A 22,429-nucleotide genomic window follows, 5' to 3' on the forward strand; every position below is an offset into this window, starting at 1 on the left:
CGGACAATAAAAGAACAGCCTTGGTTTTGTTATGCTTCTAAGTGAATTGTTTCTTCACTCAGTATGTTTTATAGACAGCTGAAAGTCTGTAGAGGATCCAAAACCAGAAACAAGTGAAATTCCTTCTACAAGGAGCACAAGAACTACTCCGAGGTTGCAGGAAGCTCTGCCATTGTAACACATTCTTATCATTTTGAGATGCTTTTTTGCACACCCACTCAAGTCACGGTCTCTATTCGGGAATTTCTGATAACATACAGTGCCAGGGACTAACTCAGAAGGGAAAAATAAAAACACAGGTGTACAGATAAAGGAGCAATGCAAAAGGGACAGGGATGTGTTCAGCAAGGCTAGAGGTTTATTTTTGGTGGGCAGAGAACCATTAATCCTTCAGAATGATACCTAGATTACTGGTGACGTTCAAGAAGCCCAAACTTAACGAGCATTTTTTTTCAAAGGTGCCTAACTTCTTTGTCAGAGACGCACTTTTCCCATCACTTCCAACAAAGGCAGCCAAGACATGGCTGTTCCTCCTGGTAGCTACTCTGAATTCTTACTGCTCCAAATCCCAATAGTAGCTGCATAACTCAGTAAGAGACCGCCAGCAGTCAATCCTAACAGCCATGGCACAAAGCATATCACAGAGCTGTCATTATGGGAAGATTTTAACCCTACTGCAAGAGGGGGTTAAAGAAGATAATTACATAGACAAGCACGGGTATAGATCATTCTAACAGCATACACAAATTCATAAAAAAAACAAAGAAAGCCTCCTTAACATGAACTGATTATCACAGCATTTCTCCGGAAACAACAAAATAAAGCTTATTAACTTCTCATTCCAAGAGAATGAGAAGGGATCTCTAGGGATTAGAATATCATTACATCCCAATTATAGCGTGAGACCAATCAGTGCAAATTTACAATTCTGACTTGCTAATAGTGTGGCTAAACATGTATAATTACGCATATTTTCATTTTGGTGTCTCAATGACCCTTTTAAATCTCCGCTCTGTGCCAGCAACATGCATTTGCCAGAGGCATCTTGGGCAGAACATTTGATACGAACACTCCACACAAGACACTGAAGTGCCTGGGCACAGCTGGCATTGATAAAAAAAAAAAAAAGTATTAAGCTTTCTATTCTGTCAAATATTTCACCTCAGTCAAGATCTTTCACCAGACTCCTTCACAGGGGAAAACCCATTACTTGGTTTATTTATATAATGATTCTCTTAGGCAGTACTAGCAGGAAACAGAGACAGGTCCTCCTACACTGATTAACTACATAAAAATTTCACACACACATCATACAGGTCACAGTTTTTAAAAATGAGAATGGATGGAAGAGGGGAGAACAGATCTAGTTTATCCAAAAGAAAACTAGATTGTGTATTAAAACTTGAAGAGCTGCTTTCTGTTATTCACAAATAAGGCATACTAAGGTGCATTTCGTTGCTAAACAGAAGAAAGCGACCACGGTATCCCAAATCCTTATTAAACAAAATTGCAGCTTATTTCAATTAAAAAAAAAAAAATCACGCACAAGACCCAATTTTAACACTGTTGCCACTATTAACCTTTTGTAAACTATTAGCCTTTTGTTCCTATGTTTCCTACTTACTACTCTGAAAAAAACCCATAAATTTAGAGTGTTTATTCAAAGAAGAAAAAGTAAAACCAATACTGACAATCCCACAGTTCCTGATGCATCCTTCCTCATGACAGCTTTGAGTCATCTGACTGTGCTCAGCCAGCAAGGAAAAAAAAAGTCTGGCACTTAGTGCAATGTTGAGGCAGGCACAGCAAGGGAGCGGGCACAAACTGCCAGGGAGAGTGGGAGCATACCCATGGGGAGCAAGTGGGGAGGCAGGAGGGCGTCACACAGCCAGCCGGCAAACTCCGTAGCAACCACCCATCAAAAAAAAAAAAGTATGGAGAAGTGTTTCCTGGGATTCTGCAAACACTTCAGATTAGAGATACCACCCAAGCCGCTCTTTAAATTAAAAAAAATCTTGAATTGTTTAGATATCCTAAGGTGATGCTCATTCTCTTACCACAGAAAAATACGCGTGTTGTGTGCTGATCTTACTGGGTTTGGTCACGCCACTTCTGCACACACAGGTAAGAACACACAAAACACAGGTATAATTACTGCCTAAGAGTTGTCTACATTTTTAACAAATGGTAACCATGAACATTAATCATTGCTTACCAAATACAATAATTCCTAACTGCCATTAAATGGCTAATTACTATTGAAGTAACACAGTAAGAAATTTTACAAAGCAATTTGACTCTTTCAAAATGTGCCTAAGAATGAAAACAGCACAGAAGTGACGTTACTTAAGTAACGGGTATATATACCCTACATTTGTGTAGGGTAGCACTAACAAATATTAAATATTTAACTTAGAGAGTCTCTCCACTATGTAGCAAAATAAATCTTCTGGGAGGAAAATTATGTTTTTTCACAGAAACTTTCTGTTGTCAGGTTCCAGTGACAATGCTTAGTTAGCCTTAGTTAACCTCCATTTATACCACAACCATTACTGACCTTTCACCTGACTTTGTTAACCACCGAGACAACAGAAGGAGCTGTAAAAACATACTACAGTTTATTCACAAACTTAGAAGCCAAAAAAAAAAAAGACTAAGAAATAACAAGATTAACCTTCCTAAAACTTTTCACTGATCTTCTTGGTTCCCTTGCGCCTGTCCCTGCCTTCCCACAACTCGGCAGAAGGACATGCACATCGTGTGCATCCATTTATGGGATGTGCTCCAATGCACAGGAAACAAACAGAGGCATGGGCATATATACATACAAATGTACATATCAGTGTAAGCATATGCTCCTGCACATGCTGCGCTGATACACAGATGCACGCTAAAATACATGTGTGCATATATACAAACATGCTGTACCAAAGCATAGTCACATAACTATGTATGTTCAAGTGTGTGTATATGTGTGTGTGTATATATATATATATATATATATATATAGTGAAATGTCATGGTTTCAGCTAGGATGAAGTTAACTTTCTTGCCAGCAGCTGGTGTGGGATTAGGAACGAGGATAGTGTTGGTAGTGCACTGATGTTTTTGGTCAAGGCCTTTTCTGTTCCCCACACCACCCCACCAGCGAGCAGACTGGGGGTGAGCAAGAATCTGGGAGGGGACAGAGCCTGGACAGCTGACCCCAGCTGACCAAAGGGATAGTCCATACCACATCACCTCGTGCTCAAGTATATAAAGCTGGGGGAAGAACAAGGAAGCGAGGACGTTTGTAGTGACAGCATTTGTCTTCCCAAGTAACCATTATGTGTGATGGATCCCTGTCTTCCTGGAGATGGCTGAGCACCTGTCTGCCGATGGGAAGCAGTGAACGGGTTCCTTGTTTTGCTTTGCTTGCATGCACAGCTCCCGCTCTATTTCTAAAACTGTCTTTATCTCAACCCACGAGTTTTTCCTCGCTTTTACTCTTCCAGTTCTCTCCCCCATCCCAACTCGGGGTAGGGGGGTGGTGGGGGGGGAAGCGAGCAAGTGGCTGCGTGGTTGTAGCTGCCGGCTGGTGTTAAACCACAACACGCACACAGACGCTGCCTGTCACGCACACTCACAAGCTGTGCCACCCTCAAAGCAGCCCACGCAACCCCCGGGTCACTTCCGCGTGCGGGCCGGCCCACGGACACGCAGGAACTCACGCACGAATCTCCCCACCCGCGCGGGCCCGGGCCCCAGGCCCCGGCGGGGACGGAGGGCCTCGCCCGGCCGGGCCCGCCTCACGGCCCAGGCTAGGAGTGCCGCCCTGCCGCTCCCCTGTTCCTCCCGAGGAGGCGGCCGGGCCAAGCAGCGCAACTTCGGGCCCGGCGCCCCGGGGAAGGTACTCACCGTCCCGATGCAGTCGGTGAGGCTGGGCGGAGGCGCCTTCGGCTTCGCTTTGCCGAAGAAGCGGTTCATGGCGGCGGTGCCTCGGTCTCGGTGTCGGTCTCGGCAACAATCCCCGCCGACCCGGAAGCCCAACAACAGGCCCGGCCCCGCCCCACCAGCCGCCCCCAAGGCGGGGCGGTGGCGAAGGCGGAAGCATTGGCACGGCGGCACGGCGCCGCACTTCCGCCCGCCCCTCCGCGGCGGCGAGCTCTGATTGGCCGCCTCGAGGCGCCACCCAGAAACGTTTTAAAGGGACCCCGGCGCCCTTCCGGTACGGGCGTGAGACGTGAAACGGAAGCATATCATATTTGTTTTATTTTATTTATTATGTTAAGAACACTTTTTTTTTTTTTTCAGAGGAGTTACTGAGGACCTAACATGTCCTTAGGCTTCACCCACTGATCAAACTGGTCTGACGTCAGGAACCCCAGCTTGATGGCGGCTTCTTTGAGCGTCGTCCCCTCCTTGTGCGCCGTTTTGGCAATCTTGGCTGCTTTGTCGTAGCCTGCAACCAACCAGAACGAACAGGCTAGCACCGACGGCGGGGATTCACCTGTCATCGCTTCTCCCAGTCTCCCTTTTTTTTTGGCTCTCATCGGAATTAGAATCATGGAATGTCTTGGGTTGGAAGGGACCTTTAAAGGTCATCTAGTACTATTTTTATAATACACAGGTATGGCCAACTGCAAGGAGGATGCATCTTTTTCTCCATTAATACTAAGTTGGCGACATTAAAATAAATTATTTTTTGGCCAGAGCCATGACTTGGTCTCCTAAACATTGTGACAGTACAAACAACTTGTGCAAAATGATGTTTTAACGCCAAATATTTCAGTGTAAAGTTTTGAGAAGCTCTTGAGAGTCTTAAACTCACCTATATGGGGGTTAAGTGCTGTTACCAACATCAGGGATTCGCTCATCAGCTTGTTGATCCTGTCGGTGTTGGCTTGGATTCCGACCACGCAGTTGTCAGTGAAAGAAACACAAACATCCCCAAGGAGTCTTGCAGAGTTTAAAACGTTTTTAATCTAACAAAAAAAAAAAAAAAGAAAGAAATACCAACTATTACATTCAGATATTAACGGCTGCACAGGCCGGCACATTTGTTTATAACCAGTGCCACCCCCTCCTGCAATATCCACTTTTTCAATGGGCTGTTGTTTGTAGAAAGGGAGCACCGTGAGCAGTGCACCCTCCTCCTTTGGCAGGGTAAGCTCCGCCACTCCTATTTAAAGGAATTTGTGAGGAGCATCCAATAGCAGCAGAACTCTTGCATTAAGAAGACTTTGTTGTAAGAGTTCACAAATAACCGAGTAAAAAACTACACGAAGGCATGCGATTCATTGCCATTTCCCCCCTCAGGTACCAATCAAGAGAAGACATCTAAAAATATGAAGTACGATAATGTATGGCGTTGGTCCTCTACTTTGACAACCTATAACATGCCACTCTTTTTTTTGGAGAGGTGTCCATTTCTATAAAAAATTATATTTTGCTAGGTACATCTGCTGGCTGTTCCATAGCATATTTTGTCAAAATCGGGTGCTGTATAACTAGAAAAAGTTTGTTCGGATGGAGGGGAAAAAACCAGTACCCTGAACAGACACAGTAAGGAAGAGACAAATACTATTTTTATTATAAGATTTCTTCTTTTTTTAATAATTTCTTACTAGCATAATAAAAAAGCAGTATCAATCAGTATAGGCTGTGTAGAAAAATAACATGACAGGCTGCTTCCCTTGTGCCTCTTTTTTCTAACAAGATGATAAAACCTCTAAAACTTACTTTTTATTTCTATTGAATATTAGGATCTTTTTCATAAACCACCTTCATTCTTTTAAAACTATCATCCCTACGCTAACATCTATACTATTCCTTCAACATCTTGCACACAGCATGTGTCTTGGTGTACCCTGATCCCACTGTGGAAGGCAGACATTATTTTAAATCATAGAATAGAATCATAGAATTGTTGAGGTTGGAAGGGACCTTTAAGATCATCGAGTCCAACCTTTAGCCTACCCTGACAAGAGCCACTTCTAAACCATGTCCCTCAGTGCCCCATCTACCCTTTTTTTAAACACCTCCAGAGATGGTGAATCCACCACCTCCCTGGGCAGCCTATTCCAATGTTTAATAACCCTTTCAGTGGAAATACTGAAATCTAGAACTAATCATTTACAATTTTACATAACTGACTTGCCAAAAGCATTCAACAGTATTGAACTTCAGTATTCAACAGTAACAGAAATTAGTAATTGATAGCTGCTAAAGAAAAAAATGCTCATTTTGAGCTAAAATACCGAATTATCTTTGGCTTTGGACAAAATTTTGTCTCTGTGTTCCTCTCTCCCTGCTCCCTTAGACTGATGATAAGCATACATTTTTAAGATAAAAGCTTATCTGCATAAGATAGTTTCATGTAAAAAACATTGCCAGTTGCCTGTCAAAATAACAAGGACTTACCATACAAGAGAATAAAATTTGTTGTCACATTTTTATCAGCTTGTCTGGAGCTTGTATTGACCGAATACGCACTGAGGTTTTTTTTTTCCTGAGTTATCTGATTGCACAAACAATGCCTTTAGAAGTCCTAGATATTTAAATCTTTATGAACTTACCATCATGGGCTTAAATACGTTCAGTTCAAAGTGTCCATTGCTACCTCCTACAGTAACAGCAACGTGGTTTCCCATAACTTGGGCTGCCACCATGGTTACAGCTTCACACTGGGTGGGGTTCACTTTTCCTGGTTGTGGAATGAAGAGAACAAGGTTACCAAAGAAAAAAAAAATTAAAATAAAAAAAATAAGTACTTCCCTTATTTACCAAATCACAATCAACAGAAGATGTTTTTGTAGGAGGTAACATGACTCACTCATCTAGATCTGTGCACCACAGAAAAGAAATAATCTTCATAAATTATATTAAATTCACTGTACTATTCCAGTAATTCAGCTCAGATTTTTAAAGCAGCTATAGCTGCTTTAGCAATCTACCAAGACTTTGAGACCTGGATAACATGTGCACGAGCTAAGCAGCTGTTAATTACCACAGTTCTTAATAGTCATGAGATTATAATCTGTCTTTATTTGTGTAAGTAAGCATTTCTGGTAAATCACTACCAAATCTCAGTCAATTTAAGAAAAGTATTACTAATTTGTTAGAATTAATTTGTAATAAAATTAATACACACTGTTTATTTTATCAGGAGAAACAAAAACCCAAACAAATTAGAGTGGCCTCCTAACAAGAAAGTTTTGTGGTTGCTTTCATTTCTAGAAATAATCCTAGTAAGAACATTCATTATCTGCTTTTTTTGAAAGGCAGATATGCTCATGACCCGTTTCTTTTACAATTTATCATACAAGAAGAATACGCTTAGATTAGTTTTGGATGTACAATACTGACACACGCATGTTTTTTTCAGGAGAGAGGCAAGGAATGATTACTAACATTATTCCTTCCTTTCTTATCCTCTCATATACTGGGATCATTGCAGAAGAGAATATGTGAGTACATAACACTAATCATGCTAGGAAGTAAGAACAGAAGACAATTTACATCATGATATTGCTACACTTCATAGATTAGATCATTTAAAGCCTGTTTCAGAAACATCTTTAAACAAAAATTGTAGAGATCTTGCAATTCTAAAAGAAGGCTTTGAGAAGTATGCTTGTATTGATAAAATGATATTATATGTTTACAGATACTACTCTCCACCAAATACTTCCCAACAAACAGCTGTTCAAGCAAGTATTTTTGTCAACACAAATTTTTGTAAAATGCGGCAGAAGATAAAACCTGACAGAAGTGTTGAATAATGGACTTACTGACATTTGTTTGGTAAATATCTGTTAACAGTTAGTGGTCCAAAACAAAAGAAACAGGCAATTTTTCGCTGTACCTGGCATGATGCTGCTTCCTGGTTCATTTTCAGGCAGGATGAGTTCTCCTAGTCCAGAGCGTGGTCCAGAACCCAGGAAACGAATATCATTAGCTATTTTCATCAGACTACACGCCACCGTGTTCATAGCTCCACTGAGTTCAACTAGAGCATCATGAGCCGCAAGAGCTTCAAACTTATTTGGAGCAGTGACAAAAGGCAAACCTACAGGGAGGGCAGGAAATAATAAAACAGTGAGGCACTTCCTTGCAGACAAGACAATCAAACACAAAATTAGATTAATAAATAATAATTTTAAAAAAAAATTAATAACACTATAAGGTCATCTCTCTTCTCTAGACCTTTCCTCACAACCGTGTTTCTTAGACTAAATTAAATACAAAAGACACAATAAGTCACTGAAACATAGGAGAATATGCAATTTTCCCATCTACCCATAACAAAGGTACAAATTTCAAGCTTTCATACTGTTGTTGCCTACTAAGCATTGCTTTGCACCACAGTACTTTGTGAATGTCAAGAATCTTACAAGTTAGCCCAACATGTATTTCTTCCATTAAATCAAGTCAGATTCTTTAGATTGTCAGTTGCCAGGATGCTCGCTCCCATTTATGAACATAGAAATTTTTGCAGCACAGTGTAGGCATTAGGATAAACAAAAAGTAATGACAATGGAATTAGCTACTTAAAGAAAAAAAGATGCATCCAAGTATCAGCACTGGGAGGGAACAACAAACCAGACAGAACATGTGAAAGCTGATTCAAACTTAGGAGGATGCCTGAAACTGCTGCCAACAGCAAGAGCACAAAGAGAACACGAACAATGGAAGCAACGGCTCTGTTTATGTTAATTAAATGCCTGAGATTTAAGGCTAGGTCCCATAATGAAAAACATTTCTTCAGGGCTTTGCCCTGGAAGAAAAGTCTCAGCAGAATTTTATTAGTGGTAATGGACATCCCTAAGGACTGACTGCGGGCTGGGCTTCTGCATCACAAAACTACTGGTCTGAGCTTACGTTACCAGTTCAAACAAGAGGAGGACAACCCCTGAAATTTCTAGTGTTCTGCAGTTCCTGCCAAACACCAAATCCCACCCAATTTGCATGGGCTTCTGAATTGCACAGCTGCCTTCTCAGCTGCACAGATCATTCCAAACTTTCCCTATTGGCCTTGCCAATAAACTTCCTCTGTAAGAACACATCAATGGTTTGCCCTGCTTGTTTTAAGCTCGCGCAACCCGCCCATACAGTACACCTAACAAGCGTTAAGATGGAAGAGCTACCAAACACCACCAACTGCTTCTGCAAGCACCAAAACATTTGGTGCTATTGGCCTGTACTATTTCTCAGCAGCTGTTGCTTATGACAAGTTACTTCTTCCCTCTCAGGGTACAAGAAAGTCTTGACCCTCTACAAGACAGTGAATAACAGATCCATTAAAACAAAAATACCATTGATGAGCAGTTTCAGATGTCACAGCAAATTTAAGTGACAGACGTACGCATTCATTTGGGGGACATTTTAAAAACTGATACTGTGACATGGAAGATCTGGTTTACAGATCAAAAAACTCGATGGCTCTGTAAATTAAGTTTTAAGATCCATAACAACAGCATCAAAAAAATTAGGTAAATTTTATGCTTTCACATGAAAAAAATGTAGTGGCTTCGGGAGGGTTTCTTCCCCTTCTTTTGTGCCAAGTCACTGTAGATTAAGAGAGCCAGAGGAGCAAGGATCAAGACACAAGCAGTATAGCTGGGCTAAGAATAGAAGCCTGAAACTGTATCCCTTTCCATAAAGCCTTGCTCAGAAAAACATGGTAATTTCAGTCACTTTCCATTTACTGAGTATAATTATAAAAATCCATTGCATGAAAAATCCTAAGTATAAGAATATAACATATAGCATTAACAGAAAGTTTCATGTAAAAATAGAAATACAAGTTGAGCTTATGAGAAGCATGGAAACTGAAAGATTTAGTTTGAATTTGACTGTACGTTACATATACTGCTTTACTGGTAACTCCAAAATAGCATTCCTCACCCGTCAATTCGGCCACTTTAGCAGCAACTTTCTCAGCAAAGCCAATTCTTGTGTTTAATCCTGTACCAACTGCAGTCCCGCCAGCTGCCAGCTGATACACTCTTGGCATGGTGGACTCAATCCTAGCCACGCCATATTTAATTTGTTGCACATAGCCACTAAATTCCTTTGAAAGAAAGGAGGACAAAATAAAGGAATAAAGACAGTAACCAAGAATAAGCATTTACAATTATTTAGATTTTTAACATGATTGGACCAATTAATTTCTTTAAAAACCCAAGGCACTGAACTTTACCCAGATGCTAAATCTTCACATGTTCTCATTGAGGAGAAGTTTACATATGCTCCCACACTACAAACAATTACACATAAAACCAACCTAAATATATAAAAACGGATACACAATACATCTTTTTCTTGCCTTTTATCTCGGTTGTGTACTTAGGATCTAAATCCAAGGTAAATCACCTCTCAGATTAAACTAATGTTCTCAAGGTACAATTAGAGAAATTGATCTTGGTCTTTGTCTACTTAATTTTAGTTAGTAAAAGCCCCACCTGTGCATTCTGGGAAAAAATCCATAAACATTACATGGATTTTTATCAATTCAGTTTAAGTTAATTCATTACTAAATTAATGTAATATAAGCCATTCTTGACAATATGGTAACAAAGACTTGCTATCTCATATATATACATATATGTGATCATATAGAATAGACTTTTGTTCAAAATACTTAGTAGTTTTCCGTGCTGGCAAAAACGCATATACATGAGTTTACCCATTACAGACTAACTACCTTCTTCCTTCCAGTGTCAGTGTAACAGAAATATCACCTGTTATTTAGTAAGGGAACACCTTTTAAAAATTATTTTTATCTTCATACTGTTAGAAGTAAAACACACATGGAAAAAAATTAAGAAAATTTATGATGCAGTTATTAGAGTACCAGATCCAGTAATCTCCAAAAAAGATGAAAATATTGTGACTGAGATTCAGCCAGTTTCCTATTATTTCTCTTAAACTACCAACTTAATTTAGGCGTCCTCAAGTTTGCCTCAGTTTCCTCCAATATATTTACAAGAATTTTCCAAACAAATGCATTAATTTTTTTTTACCTGTCCAAGCGTAAGTGGAACAGCATCTTGTGTATGAGTGCGCCCTATTTTTATGATTTGGGAAAACTCTTTGGATTTCGCTTCAAGTGCATTCTGTAGCTTCTTTAGTCCAGGTAACAACACCTCGTTAACCTCCTGGGCAGCAGCAATATGCATCGCCGTTGGGAAAGTGTCATTTGAACTCTGGGAAGGAAGTTCAAGAAATTTATTTACAAGTTTTTCTCACCCTTGTTGCTGTAAGATGTACATGTATAGCTTTATTCTCTTTATTTTATAAACAAGAAGAAACTAAACTATGAGTAAGCAACTTCGGAATGTTCCACGAGTCAATCTGCAGGAATAATCAAATCTTCCAAATTCCAGTCCAGTACCTTATTGATAAAATCAACTTTTTATAACTATACCCACAGAAAGTTAACTTGAGTAGATTGTTCACAACAACACTGGGACAAAAAAAAGGGAAAGAATTATTATAGTAGTTATGAGATAGGGAAACGAATGGATGGATGCTTTTAAAGGAATTGTAGGTGACTTTTAAACAAAACTGTGTGTTGCTTTGAAAACGTTAAATCCATAGTTCCCAGAATATTGAGTAAGCATAAAAGAACAGGAAGGGATACAACCAAGTCAGTAGCTTAAACTTCAGTTAATCTGAAGGAAACATTAAGAGTGAAGTATAATAAAAAGGTCTACCATGATCCTTGGGGAAAAGTTACCCATGATGGGACTTTACCCATTTTATTATCCTTTCTACATGCTTTATGTGATGCATTACGGAGATAACAGTTGTAAGTATCCAACCTTTAGAAACCGGATCTATATTTAACTTCTTTAAGACTGTCTTGGTAGCAGTGGTTGTCACCAGGCCACCTCTGCCCACTACATTACATGTGAATTCATCTGTCATGAATGAGTTCAAAAATTTTAATCTAAAAAGCTCATACTGTCATTGACCAACATTTTAAAGTTAATTTGAATGGAAAAACCTGGAAAATTGTTGCCACAGCTGTACACAAAATTCCTTTTTTTTTTTTTTTTTAATCAAAACAGTGGCTGTAAGAGAATTCATAATTAAAAAAAATACTTTTGACATTAAAAGAAGTATAATACAAGTATAACAACCTGGCTTTTGTTAACATGATCATTTGGATGTACTGGTTTTTTGCTCCCCAGTTTGCCCCCCATTATCTCAATGGCTCTATTGCTGATGACTTCATTGACGTTCATATTGGTTTGAGTTCCAGACCCAGTTTGCCACACCACCAATGGAAAGTGATCATTTAATTTTCCTTCAGCTACCTATAATGGAAATAGAGAGAGAAAAGTTGTTCTACTGGAACAAAAAAAAAATTAAAAAGCATAAACCTGAGAATTTTATAGCTTTAATTCAAATAATGTTCTCCATTATATTTGTAAAACTACATATAACAGTTGTGACTTTATACCAGAAAAATTAAGAGAGTTTTACAGAATACCAGATATTAAAAGTGCAGAAAACTTTTTCTATGCTTTTTGAAGATGCTGAATTCTAAACACAGAGAAATACATAATTTGATTTCATGTTCTACAGTCATAGAAAGAAAAGATTTTTAAAAGGTCTTTTAGGTTACATCTTCTGTTTCCCAAACAATGCAGATGATTCTATCAGTCCAAAAACATCTCCCCTGCCCCCAAATTTTAAAGCAATTTGGATTCTAATCTTCCTGGGCAGGACTAGAGAACACGCTTGTTCTTCCTGCCACGGTTATTCACTCAGCTTCGTAAGATCTCCCAGGGAAATAAAGTATTGTAAGTAGTTTCTCAATCACAGAACCTAAGGTGCTTCAGGGTACTGATTCAGTGTTGTGTGTCTTCTTGGATCATGATCATCCTTTGGGTATCAGAAACGTAAGTTTTCGGTCAGCACTTATCTGTTTACAAACTCCTCATCAGCATGGGTGCACTGCTTTCTCCTAGGAAATCAAGCTCAACAGCTGCACAGTTTCATCATGAACATTGATCAGAACTATACAAAATTTGAATCAGAGGCATTCAGAAGTCCATTCCTTATGGGAAATGGTCCCCCAGAGGAGGTGTTTTTGCCAAAGGCCAGCTGTCATGCAAATGCAGTACATGATATATGTGTAATTGGACTCTGAAATTTCTCCAGAAATAAATTTCATACAGGGAAGTTCCAGATCTCCTACACCTGTAGATATTAGCTTTTACATCAACAAAATGAGCCGCCAGATGGTTGCTGGTAGCAAACACCTTCTTCCTCTAAGGTGTGCTTTCCCTAATACTGCACTGGACCTACACAGCTTTAAATTGAGAGGTGCCTAAAAAGGTGTCTTTACTGGTGTCTTTACTGTACCTCAACTGTGAGTGAATATGTTACACATATAAACAAGAGAATCACACGGACTTAAAAGTCACATTTATTGACTTGATGATTACCTATGGGAACAAGGTCCTTATCAGCCAAAAACAGATATACCAACTTACATCTTCCGAGAGCAGGCTATGACAACTACCATCTCAAGTCAAAACAGAACAACAGGTACAAATACTCTCCTGTTTGATCTAGATTTTCTGGAGCCTACTGAACCTTATATGCATTTAGTGATTTTTCTATGTGTGTGTTTGTGATAGTATCAAAATCTGTGCTCAGAAGTATTACCCCCATGCCTATTAGACTCAGAACAGTCAAGAATGCAAAGCAAAGGATCGTTTGTCACAACTCTGAAGGTACATAACTATCTCCAGATTAACAGGACACATCAGTCCTTCTGGAATCATGCTCTTCAGGAAAGGATCTTACATATTTCCCATGTTATACAGGGGAAAAGTTCCCACCTCCAAGAGTAACTTGATTCCTTGCTGTACCTCACAGTTTTATTAGAAAATTATTTTGGAGGTAAAGGGAAGGATAGCACTGCAGGGGTTTTTTTCAAACAAACCAAAAGTGCCTCAAACAACTTTCAGAACGCATGAACCTAAACTAAGCAGCACTTAGCCATCAAATCTTCTGATCCACTATTAACTAGGAGAACCCTGGAAACCACAAGAAGAAACTGGACATATAGTGGAGTTCTCCAGAGCTCTTGGGTCTCGGGACTTAGGGTGCTGCAGCTGGTATAAAGAGGATAAGGCCTTCTGCTAATACTGAAATACTTTGAAGCTGCTCAGAACAAGAAAGCTCTGTAAAACAAGGCTTCTAGATAAATGTATCTGTTGATTTACACAAAGCAACACACCTGGTACTACCATACCTCAAATAGTGGTCATTCACAACTCTGTGCACTTGGGTGGCATTTATCCTGAGAAAGAGGAGATGCCTTTCTGTGTCACATCATGTCCTCTTTAGCTATAAAAGTGATACTTAAAAAGCACAGATATACTAGTAAGCTTAAGTCTGAAGAGGAAACAGACAAGTAACAGAGAAACTTCAGATTGCAGATGGTCATCACATTACCAAGATGCAATTGCTTAAGAGACTGGAGACTTGCAAAATGAAAAAGCTTTATTTGGCATGTCAGATTTCACATTAGCGGAATGAACCGAGATTCCATTCCCCTTCTAAGTTTTTTTATACTGTGCCATCTGGTAGGAGTCAACACTATTCAAGTAATGAGTAGTCTTAATAGAGAGAAAAAATTATATTGTTTTTGTAACTTAAGAATCAAAATGTATTTGAACATTCTATAATTTCTATAAATGTAAGAAGTAAAATAGCAAAACATTATATTAAATAAATGATTTTTCAACCTGAAAAAACAAAATTTACTAACAATAAATGCCTTCCTGTAACAATTTGGGAAATGCAAGAGGTCTTCCCTCAGCCTCCAAACTTCCTCTGAAAAGCTTAACAAAAATGTAGTGACAGTTCCAGTACTTTGAACAGTTTGTTCCTACCTCATTTGCTGCTTTTACGATAGCATTAGCAATCTTTGGGTCGAGACCATAATCTTGATTTACTTCAGCAGCTGCTCTCTTCAATATGCCAAAAGCCCTTATAACTTGAACCTGAGACACAAGAGTAAGTTTAAATATATAATTTTTTCCCCCCAAAGGACATTTTAGGAATCTATAGCGCAGGTCTAGTTCTAAACCAAACTCTTCTGAACTTAAATCCAGGAGTAGTCCATCAACCAAACCAAAGAGCAAACAGGTCACATCACATGAGTTCCCAGTAACAGTGACATTTATCCAAGCAGTCCACAAAGCAGAACACAGCTCATCCTTTCTTTCTAAGTCCAGGTATGCTTTGTGTATTGGAACAGATTACATGCATTAAAATGAACAGAAAAGGAGAACTGGTTCTATTTCTAAAACAGCATTTTTGAGAGCAAATTGACACATGTCTCAGTACATGGAAAGCCAGTGCATGACAAAACACGTGCAGACTAATGCTGTATGCACAGCTACATGTGAAGAAGTAACTTCATATCAACTCATGCTATGCTAAACATCTTCAATAACAAACTACATAATGCTACAGCAAACAAACTATTCCATTCAGTCTGTTGTCTTTAGAAAAACGAAAGATAGTTTTCTGTTCATACTATTATTAAAAAAAATAAGCAATGCAGTAAAATAATTATTCAAAAGCAACATTCAATTTATTTAAATGAAACAAATATTTCTAGCACAGAACAGTATCTTGTAGTGGAATTTCTAACTTTAATTAAAATTCAAAGTTGCTCATATTTCTAGCAAAAGTCTGAGAATAAGGTATTTACTGTCACATACAAAATATACTTAAAGAGAATAAATTAACACAGCTTTAATTTACTTACTGGCATTCTTTCTGAAACACCTCCAATCTTGAAGTTCATTGTAGATCTTACAGTCTGGGCACCATAGTATTTGTCACTTGGGACCTTCAGTTCACCAAAAGTATCATATTCTATCCTAAAAGCCTCTTGAGTGGACTATGGAAAAGGAAAAAAAACATATTTCAAACACTGGTAAACAGCACAAACTTTCTGAAAGCAGATACAACTAAGAAAAACTGTGCAAGGAGAAAAAAACAATACAAAGACACACAGCTAGTCATAAGTACTTGTCTAATTAAATCTTCAAAGGTAAGACATTTTTCCAGTTTGAGCACCTGCCCCACTAAAAGTCACAACTACTAACATTGTGTAGATTAGCAGACCCACTGGTGACGGGCAGACTTAAGACCTCAGCTACCCACTGAACAAAACACATCATCCTGACAAAAGACTCGGTTTCTTCTTTTTGAACAATTAGTAACTTATCTTACAATTTACAGGACTGGTGTTTTGTTAAAACCAAACGGAAGAACTAGCATGCTAAGAATTCAGGTGGCATCCGCCCAGGCAACAGACATGTAACACAATCCCTGTTTGAAATCCACCTGCACACGGGACAGAAGAAAAATACTGGAAGGCAGCAACTGATTAATCCAGTACCAAGTTACTGACAATTAATTATCTTCTTGAGCCTAATAAACCAGGAACACAGTTGCCCAACTGTGCAACACTAAGAAACTGCATCTAGGTATATTTTGTGCAATATTTCTGTAAGGCAGTATTTCTTTGTCATGTATACCTAGCATGCATTATTATCTAACACAGTCAGAGGTAAATTAATTTTAGCTGACATACACCAACTAAAAAGTAATTTTTCACTTTTTGTGAAACGGTCCATTCATTTGTGATGATGCAATCACATCCTCATGCAGCTCTACAAAGACTATGGGACTGGACAGGAAGCAAGAGCAGTTTACTCTGCTTCTCCCCGTGCCTTGGTCAGCGAAGTCCCAATTTTCTGTGAGAAAGGTGTTCATCCTTCCCCAGACGAGGAGATTACCTTCTTGAACAGTCATCAGGAAGGGGAAGAAGTCTTTTTGAATTCTTAATCATAGATGGAGTAAAACAATCCCAGCTCCATACATAGGCTGTATATAGTGCCGGGCTTTGACTTAACTGTGAGGGGTGAGTCCTTGGGATAGCTCTATCAGAGCATCAAGTCAGTGTTGCAGCGCAGTGAAACAAGAAAAGCCAATGTTAGAAACTATTAAGAAAAGCAGAGGATAAGGGAAGAAACATCGCAGTGCCACCATGGTTCATCTAGACTCTGAAGTCTTTTTTCAGATTTGGATCTGTCATCCCAAGAAGTGTATTACTGGAAACAGTTCAAAGAAAGGCAATAAGGCTAATGAAAGGTAGGGAACAGTTTTCTTAAAGACAACTGACCTTTTCATTCAGAAAAGAGACAACCTGAAGGAAAACTGAGGTCAATAAAAGCATCAGTAGAATGGCAATTGGCATTAGCTGCTGACTGTCTCTTCCAATACAAAAACCACAAGCCTTAACATGAGACTAGCAGGAGTCAGGTTCAAAGAAAGGAAAAGGTAGCAGCGCTTCACCCAAGTAGCAGACTGACGAAACTCCTTGACAGCTGATGCTACAGATGCAAGAAGTTCACAAGAGATCAGGCAAAGCGAGATAAGGACTTGGAAGAAAGATCTGAACTGGGTTATTATACAAACTACAGACTGAGGAAATCCTCTGATGTGAGAATGAAGAGTCTGGGTCAGAATAAGAGGGAAGCATCATGTATGTTTGCACAGTTCTTACTCTCCCCTAGGTGTCCACTTCTGAAGTCAGACTGTTCCTCTCTTTTCTTGGTCCCTTTTACTTGCTCCTTACTTGGTGGGTCTCGGTCTTCATGGACAGGAGCACCTCTGGGTAGAACACCCTCTCCAGCAACACTGACTTTCTACAGCAGCCTGTCCAGGTCTGCATCACCATGGATGGCAAGCCGCAGGCGGCACTGGCGTTGTGGGGATGCTCCAGCCTTTTCACTGTCCTAAGCGGCATTCCCAGCCAGGTGAAGATGCTCTGCCATCAGGTACTTCAGCAGCTGTGTACCAGAGACACCAGCCCTGATCACTTAGAGCACTTTTGCAGAGTAGGTCGTGCATGTGACCAAAAAGGAACTGCAGCCCAGCCCACAAACAGCAAGGGTTAGCTCTAGCTGTCCTGCTCCCCACACCTTGTCTTTTGGCTGATGCTCTCCCAGACACTGACCCCAGAAGGATATAAAGCTTAGAGTGGACAAGTATGCTGTTCCTATGTCCTTTAATCCCCTTTATCCTATTTTAATCACTTAGCATTCGTTTACATGCTAACAAGAAACAGACCATAGTCAGCACTTATTTAGTATCTTGCTACCAACAACGTTCAATGGGGACGGTTGGGGGTGTTACTGTACGTGTGCACATACTAATATTCCAACAGTAGATATCATTGATGTGCGGTCTCTGAAATCCCTGCTTTTGCTATCTGTACACCTTGCGTAAGCAGACAACGTCAAGCTTTTCCTAGAGCTAGACAAGCAGAACCAGTTCAGTTCCAAATCCAGCTCTTGATACTGTCAGTGGTTCAATCACCAAAAGTATGCACGCTCAAACCATATAAAAAAGTTAAACTACCTGTAACCTTTTAGACAAAAAAAGCTATCGGTTGCACAACTGATTCCTCAAACTTACATAATTCCAATGTCAACAATGATGAAACAAAGATAAATAGGATCAGTACCTCCTCGTACAAGTGTCATTTAACAAATAAATCCTCTTATTAAAAAAAAAATTACTCTCCTAGCCAATTCCACATTACACACATTCACAAACTCCAGTGAAATTAAGAGGGTAAACTGCTTTAAGCAGAATGTCATTTGCCGATTAACAGAGTAACAAGTAACATTAGGAAAAAAAGCAGTGTGATTTTTTTTCATACATATTGAAGTAACGAAACTAACTTCATCACTACCTTCAGACTAACGTAGCAGCCTGCTGAATGCACTGTCTGAATTTCAGTGTAAAAAACCATGCTTCTCCCAGTCCTCAGATGGAATTCACCCTCTTGAGTGGCTTTATGCCCCAGTTCCCATATCTTAAGCAGTTTCTGCAGTCGCTCTCTGCCCTATGGAGCCTGCTGTAAAACCGTACAACATTAGCTCACTCCTGTCAACCCTCTACTCCCACACCAGTGGGCCACAGGAGAAGCCAAAAGGAGACCTAGCAACTGCCACAAGCCAAGGAAAACTCCCTGGCTTGTGCTCACTTAGCGTCTATCACAGCTACAGCGAGTCTCAGCTCAGAACTATTACTCCTCACCTTTACAAAACCAGTATTTATTTTATTTTATTTTTAAAGAGGCCTGACAAGGTGTGCTCTGTCCCCCCCCGAATCTTAAGAACCCATGGTCCAAAGCTGACACAATCAGGCAAACATAACTGTACCTTTGCCTTGTTGCAGGGAACTAATCAGCGAGAACCGATTGCACCATAACGCGCTGGAGATATTCAAATGGCAGAACTGCTGCAATCACGTTTCCCATGGAAAATTACATGCTGATTTAAGTACGCAGCAACTTTTTGGATATAAGTATTTCAATTCAAAGGATCATCACTTTTAGCATGTTAAAACCGATCTTTAAAGGCCAGCAGAAAATTAAATTTGTGATCAACTACTCTCCTTTAGCAGATGAATGTTTCCATTTTTAAGGGTCATCTCTCCTTTATAATATCAAATGAGTCTGAAATTTCCTCTTTAGAAACCAAACCCTAATATTTTACAACGTTCAGCCGAAGAAGGAAAGAACATTATGAACACAATTCCATTTAGAACATCTTGTGCAATTTATCTCGAAATTAAGGCAACACAATAGTCATACTGTAGAACATGCATATTTGGTTGTGTCTACACGAGGTGTTCGAAAACACAACTCTCACTGCTGAAAAATCTCTGCAAACATCAAAAAGTAGTGGTGTGGGGTTTTTTTAATTTAAATACTTGTTGGTACATTTTTAGCGGTCCTGTTGGAAATAAAAACATACGAAGTTTTCCTGTAAGAATTCGAGGGCTCCTTGAAATCCCAAATGCGCTGAGGGACATTTTGCTATAACTTCTGCTGTTATTTAAACCCCAGCGATTAATAATGTCCAGTTAAAGGACAGGTCATATTTCTGACCAGCAAACAAAACATATATATATTTCACGTAAGACTGCAGCCTTTCATAAATACTGCGTCTTCAGCAAGTAAATGAAGCCCATGAGCTGTAATGTTTTTCTTGGATGATGGCAAACAGCAATATAAAATAGGGAACCGTCTGGCAGGCCAATGGTTTATGAGTTACATAGTCCGCTCTGAAACAGGTTTTCTTACACAGGTACGCTCCGTTCACCATGCAGTTTATTCACTCATTTGGAAGCTTGTTTATCAATTATATTTTCTATACCATAATAAATATCACAGACTGGGAACTAATGTTCTAGTTAAACTTATGAGCTATTTTAGTAAACTAAGTAACAAAGTTAATTTATTATTTAACCAAACCCTAAACGTCCCACTTTCTGCTGGAATTCTTCCAACGCGCTCAAATTACCTGCTTGTTTTAAGGAGTGAACTTGCAGAGGTGCACCCAAGTCTAAGATTTCCATGCAAGGCCCTAGCTGATAATACCGAGATTCAGAGTTCCTTATTCAAACAGCATTTTCATTTCTACATTGAGCTGCATGCAACAAACAAGCCCCGCTCACGCTTCAGCCCGGCAGTCAACGGACTACACCTGAGCAATCGCTGGGGATGCCCGCTAGAAGTCACAGGCAGTTCTCAGCTGAAAGCTCCCCCGTTTTCAAGCAGCCCCAGAGGTTTTCCATATAGCCCCATTTCTGTGAGGGTACCGCTTTTACTTATGTGTACCTGTCCTGGTTTGAGCAACGCAGGATTCATTTCTCTTTCAGTAATTTTACTTCTCAGTAAGGTGACTTCTAATGCTAGGGAAAACTGTATTTTTAGAAGACTTTAGGGTCTGAATCTGTAAAAATATTTACTTTATAGCCAGCTATGGTATGTGGGCTTTAAGGTCTCAGTGTTTTCGAGCCTTGCCAGGTGCGGGGACAAGGAGCAAGACCTGGGCACTTGACCCAAGCTGGCCAACAGGATTATTTCATGCCATGAACATCAATTTTGTATAAATGAGAAAGTTTGCTGAGGAGTTTCTCTCTTCTATGATGGCTGCCATCCTGAGAACTCCTTGCCCCAGTGCCGGACCCCTGAGCCCTTCCCTTCCTCCCGAAACCATAGCGGCATCCAACATTTGCTGTCCACTGCTGGGAGTGCACAGCTTCCTACTGGAATAACTGGCTGAGTGTAATCCTGGTACATTTTATATTGTTATTGGGATCAATACTGATTCTTCAGTATTATTAACATTAGTTAATTAGTCTTATTCTATTCAACCTGTTCACATTTCAACCCTCAGGTTTCCTTGTTCTTCCCGATTCCCCTTCCCGGGTGGGGAGAGGGGGTCTTCAGGTGAGAGAATAATTGTCTAAACGACAATAAATTGTCGTGGGTTCTTCCTGTCACTTCCTCAACAGCTCCAAGAAAGGCCCTGACGCTTCTGTGGAGGCAGCCTCCGCAGGTCTGTCACGGCAGCTCCTGCACTCGCACCTCCGCTGCGCACGGGGCTGATGCCGCCTTACCTCGCCTCCCCTCCCGGCCATGCTCAGACCGCTCCCTGACCGCCGTACACCTCACCCCCGGGGCCGCAGCCGGACAAACCGGGGCTGAAAACCCGGCTGCTGCCGGGAGGGGAGCAGGCCCCGCGGCCTGCGCGGCGGGGGCCGGGCGGGGAGCAGGCCCCGCGGTCTCCCCGGCGGACAGAAGAGGGCAACGGCGGCGCAAGCGGGGCCGGGGATGGCGGCAACGTCTTCCCTGCGCCCTCCCCAGGGCGGCACACAGCGGACCGAAGCCCCGGCGCTACCGGCGGCCGCGGTTCCCTCAGGCAGCGGCGCGCCCGCCCCCCGCTCCCTCCCCGGCCGGTCGCGACGGGGGGCGCAGTGGGAGGAGCCAGGGCGGCGGTGGCAGTTAGAGGTCACCGCCGTCCCCGTCCCCCCCGCCCAGGTTGCTCACCATGGCGGCGCGCAGCGGCGGGCCCCAGCGGGCGACGGCGCAGGGGAGCGGCGGGCGGCCGAAGAGGCCGGCGGAGCTGCCCAGGCGGCGGCAGGCGCGGAGTGAGCGGTGCATGGTGAGGGCGGCGGGGGAGCACCGCCGGGGGGCGGCCGCCGGGAGGGGAGGGGAGGGAGAACGGGACCGCCCCGGACGGGCGTCAGGACGGTAGGGGCGTCCATCATGGCGGAGGCTTCGCCGCTCCAATCGGTTGCGGGGGCCCGGCCAGGGGCAGGCAGCGGCGGGAGAACCGCCTCCGAGGGCGGGCGGCGCCTGCGCGAGTGCCCGCCCCCGCCCGGCCTGAGGAAAAGCCGCTTCATCCGGGCCAACGGCGATTTCCAGAGGATGGGAAGAAGGCATTAGCTTATTCTGCTTTATTGTGATATTTTTAAAGACGTATGAAACACTATTTACCCCCTTCTTAACAACAGTCAGGGCTCTTTCTGTAAAAAAAGC

At 41.2% G+C, this 22,429-nt stretch overlaps 2 protein-coding genes across 3 annotated transcripts in view; both read right to left on the bottom strand.

Moving 5' to 3' along the window:
• Positions 1-4,060, bottom strand: part of CHMP5 (charged multivesicular body protein 5) — a 9,645-nt gene extending 5,585 nt beyond the window's left edge. Inside the window, exon 1 of the mRNA XM_063326298.1 lies at positions 3,898-4,060. Within this exon, the coding sequence (XP_063182368.1) occupies positions 3,898-3,966 (69 nt within the window). The 5' untranslated portion in view covers positions 3,967-4,060. The remainder of the gene's footprint in view (positions 1-3,897) is intronic.
• A 195-nt stretch (positions 4,061-4,255) lies between these two features.
• On the bottom strand, positions 4,256-22,115 carry FH (fumarate hydratase). 2 transcript variants are annotated; one of them, XM_063326299.1, is made up of 10 exons: positions 21,938-22,115; positions 15,785-15,919; positions 14,901-15,011; positions 12,129-12,305; positions 11,007-11,189; positions 9,889-10,054; positions 7,847-8,050; positions 6,558-6,685; positions 4,811-4,964; positions 4,256-4,441 (listed from the first exon to the last, which is right to left on the bottom strand). In XM_063326299.1, the coding sequence occupies exons 1-10, from the start codon at positions 22,049-22,051 to the stop codon at positions 4,299-4,301; spliced, it is 1,515 nt and encodes a 504-aa protein (XP_063182369.1). In that variant the 5' UTR covers positions 22,052-22,115; the 3' UTR covers positions 4,256-4,298. The 2 variants fall into 2 exon arrangements, with proteins under 2 accessions (XP_063182369.1, XP_063182370.1); XM_063326300.1 differs by lacking the exon at positions 21,938-22,115 and adding an exon at positions 21,508-21,798 and having other exon boundaries at positions 4,258-4,441.
• Positions 22,116-22,429: the final 314 nt, after the last annotated feature.

The sequence above is a fragment of the Chroicocephalus ridibundus genome, chromosome 2, assembly GCF_963924245.1.
Source record: "Chroicocephalus ridibundus chromosome 2, bChrRid1.1, whole genome shotgun sequence".
NCBI lineage: Eukaryota > Metazoa > Chordata > Aves > Charadriiformes > Laridae > Chroicocephalus > Chroicocephalus ridibundus.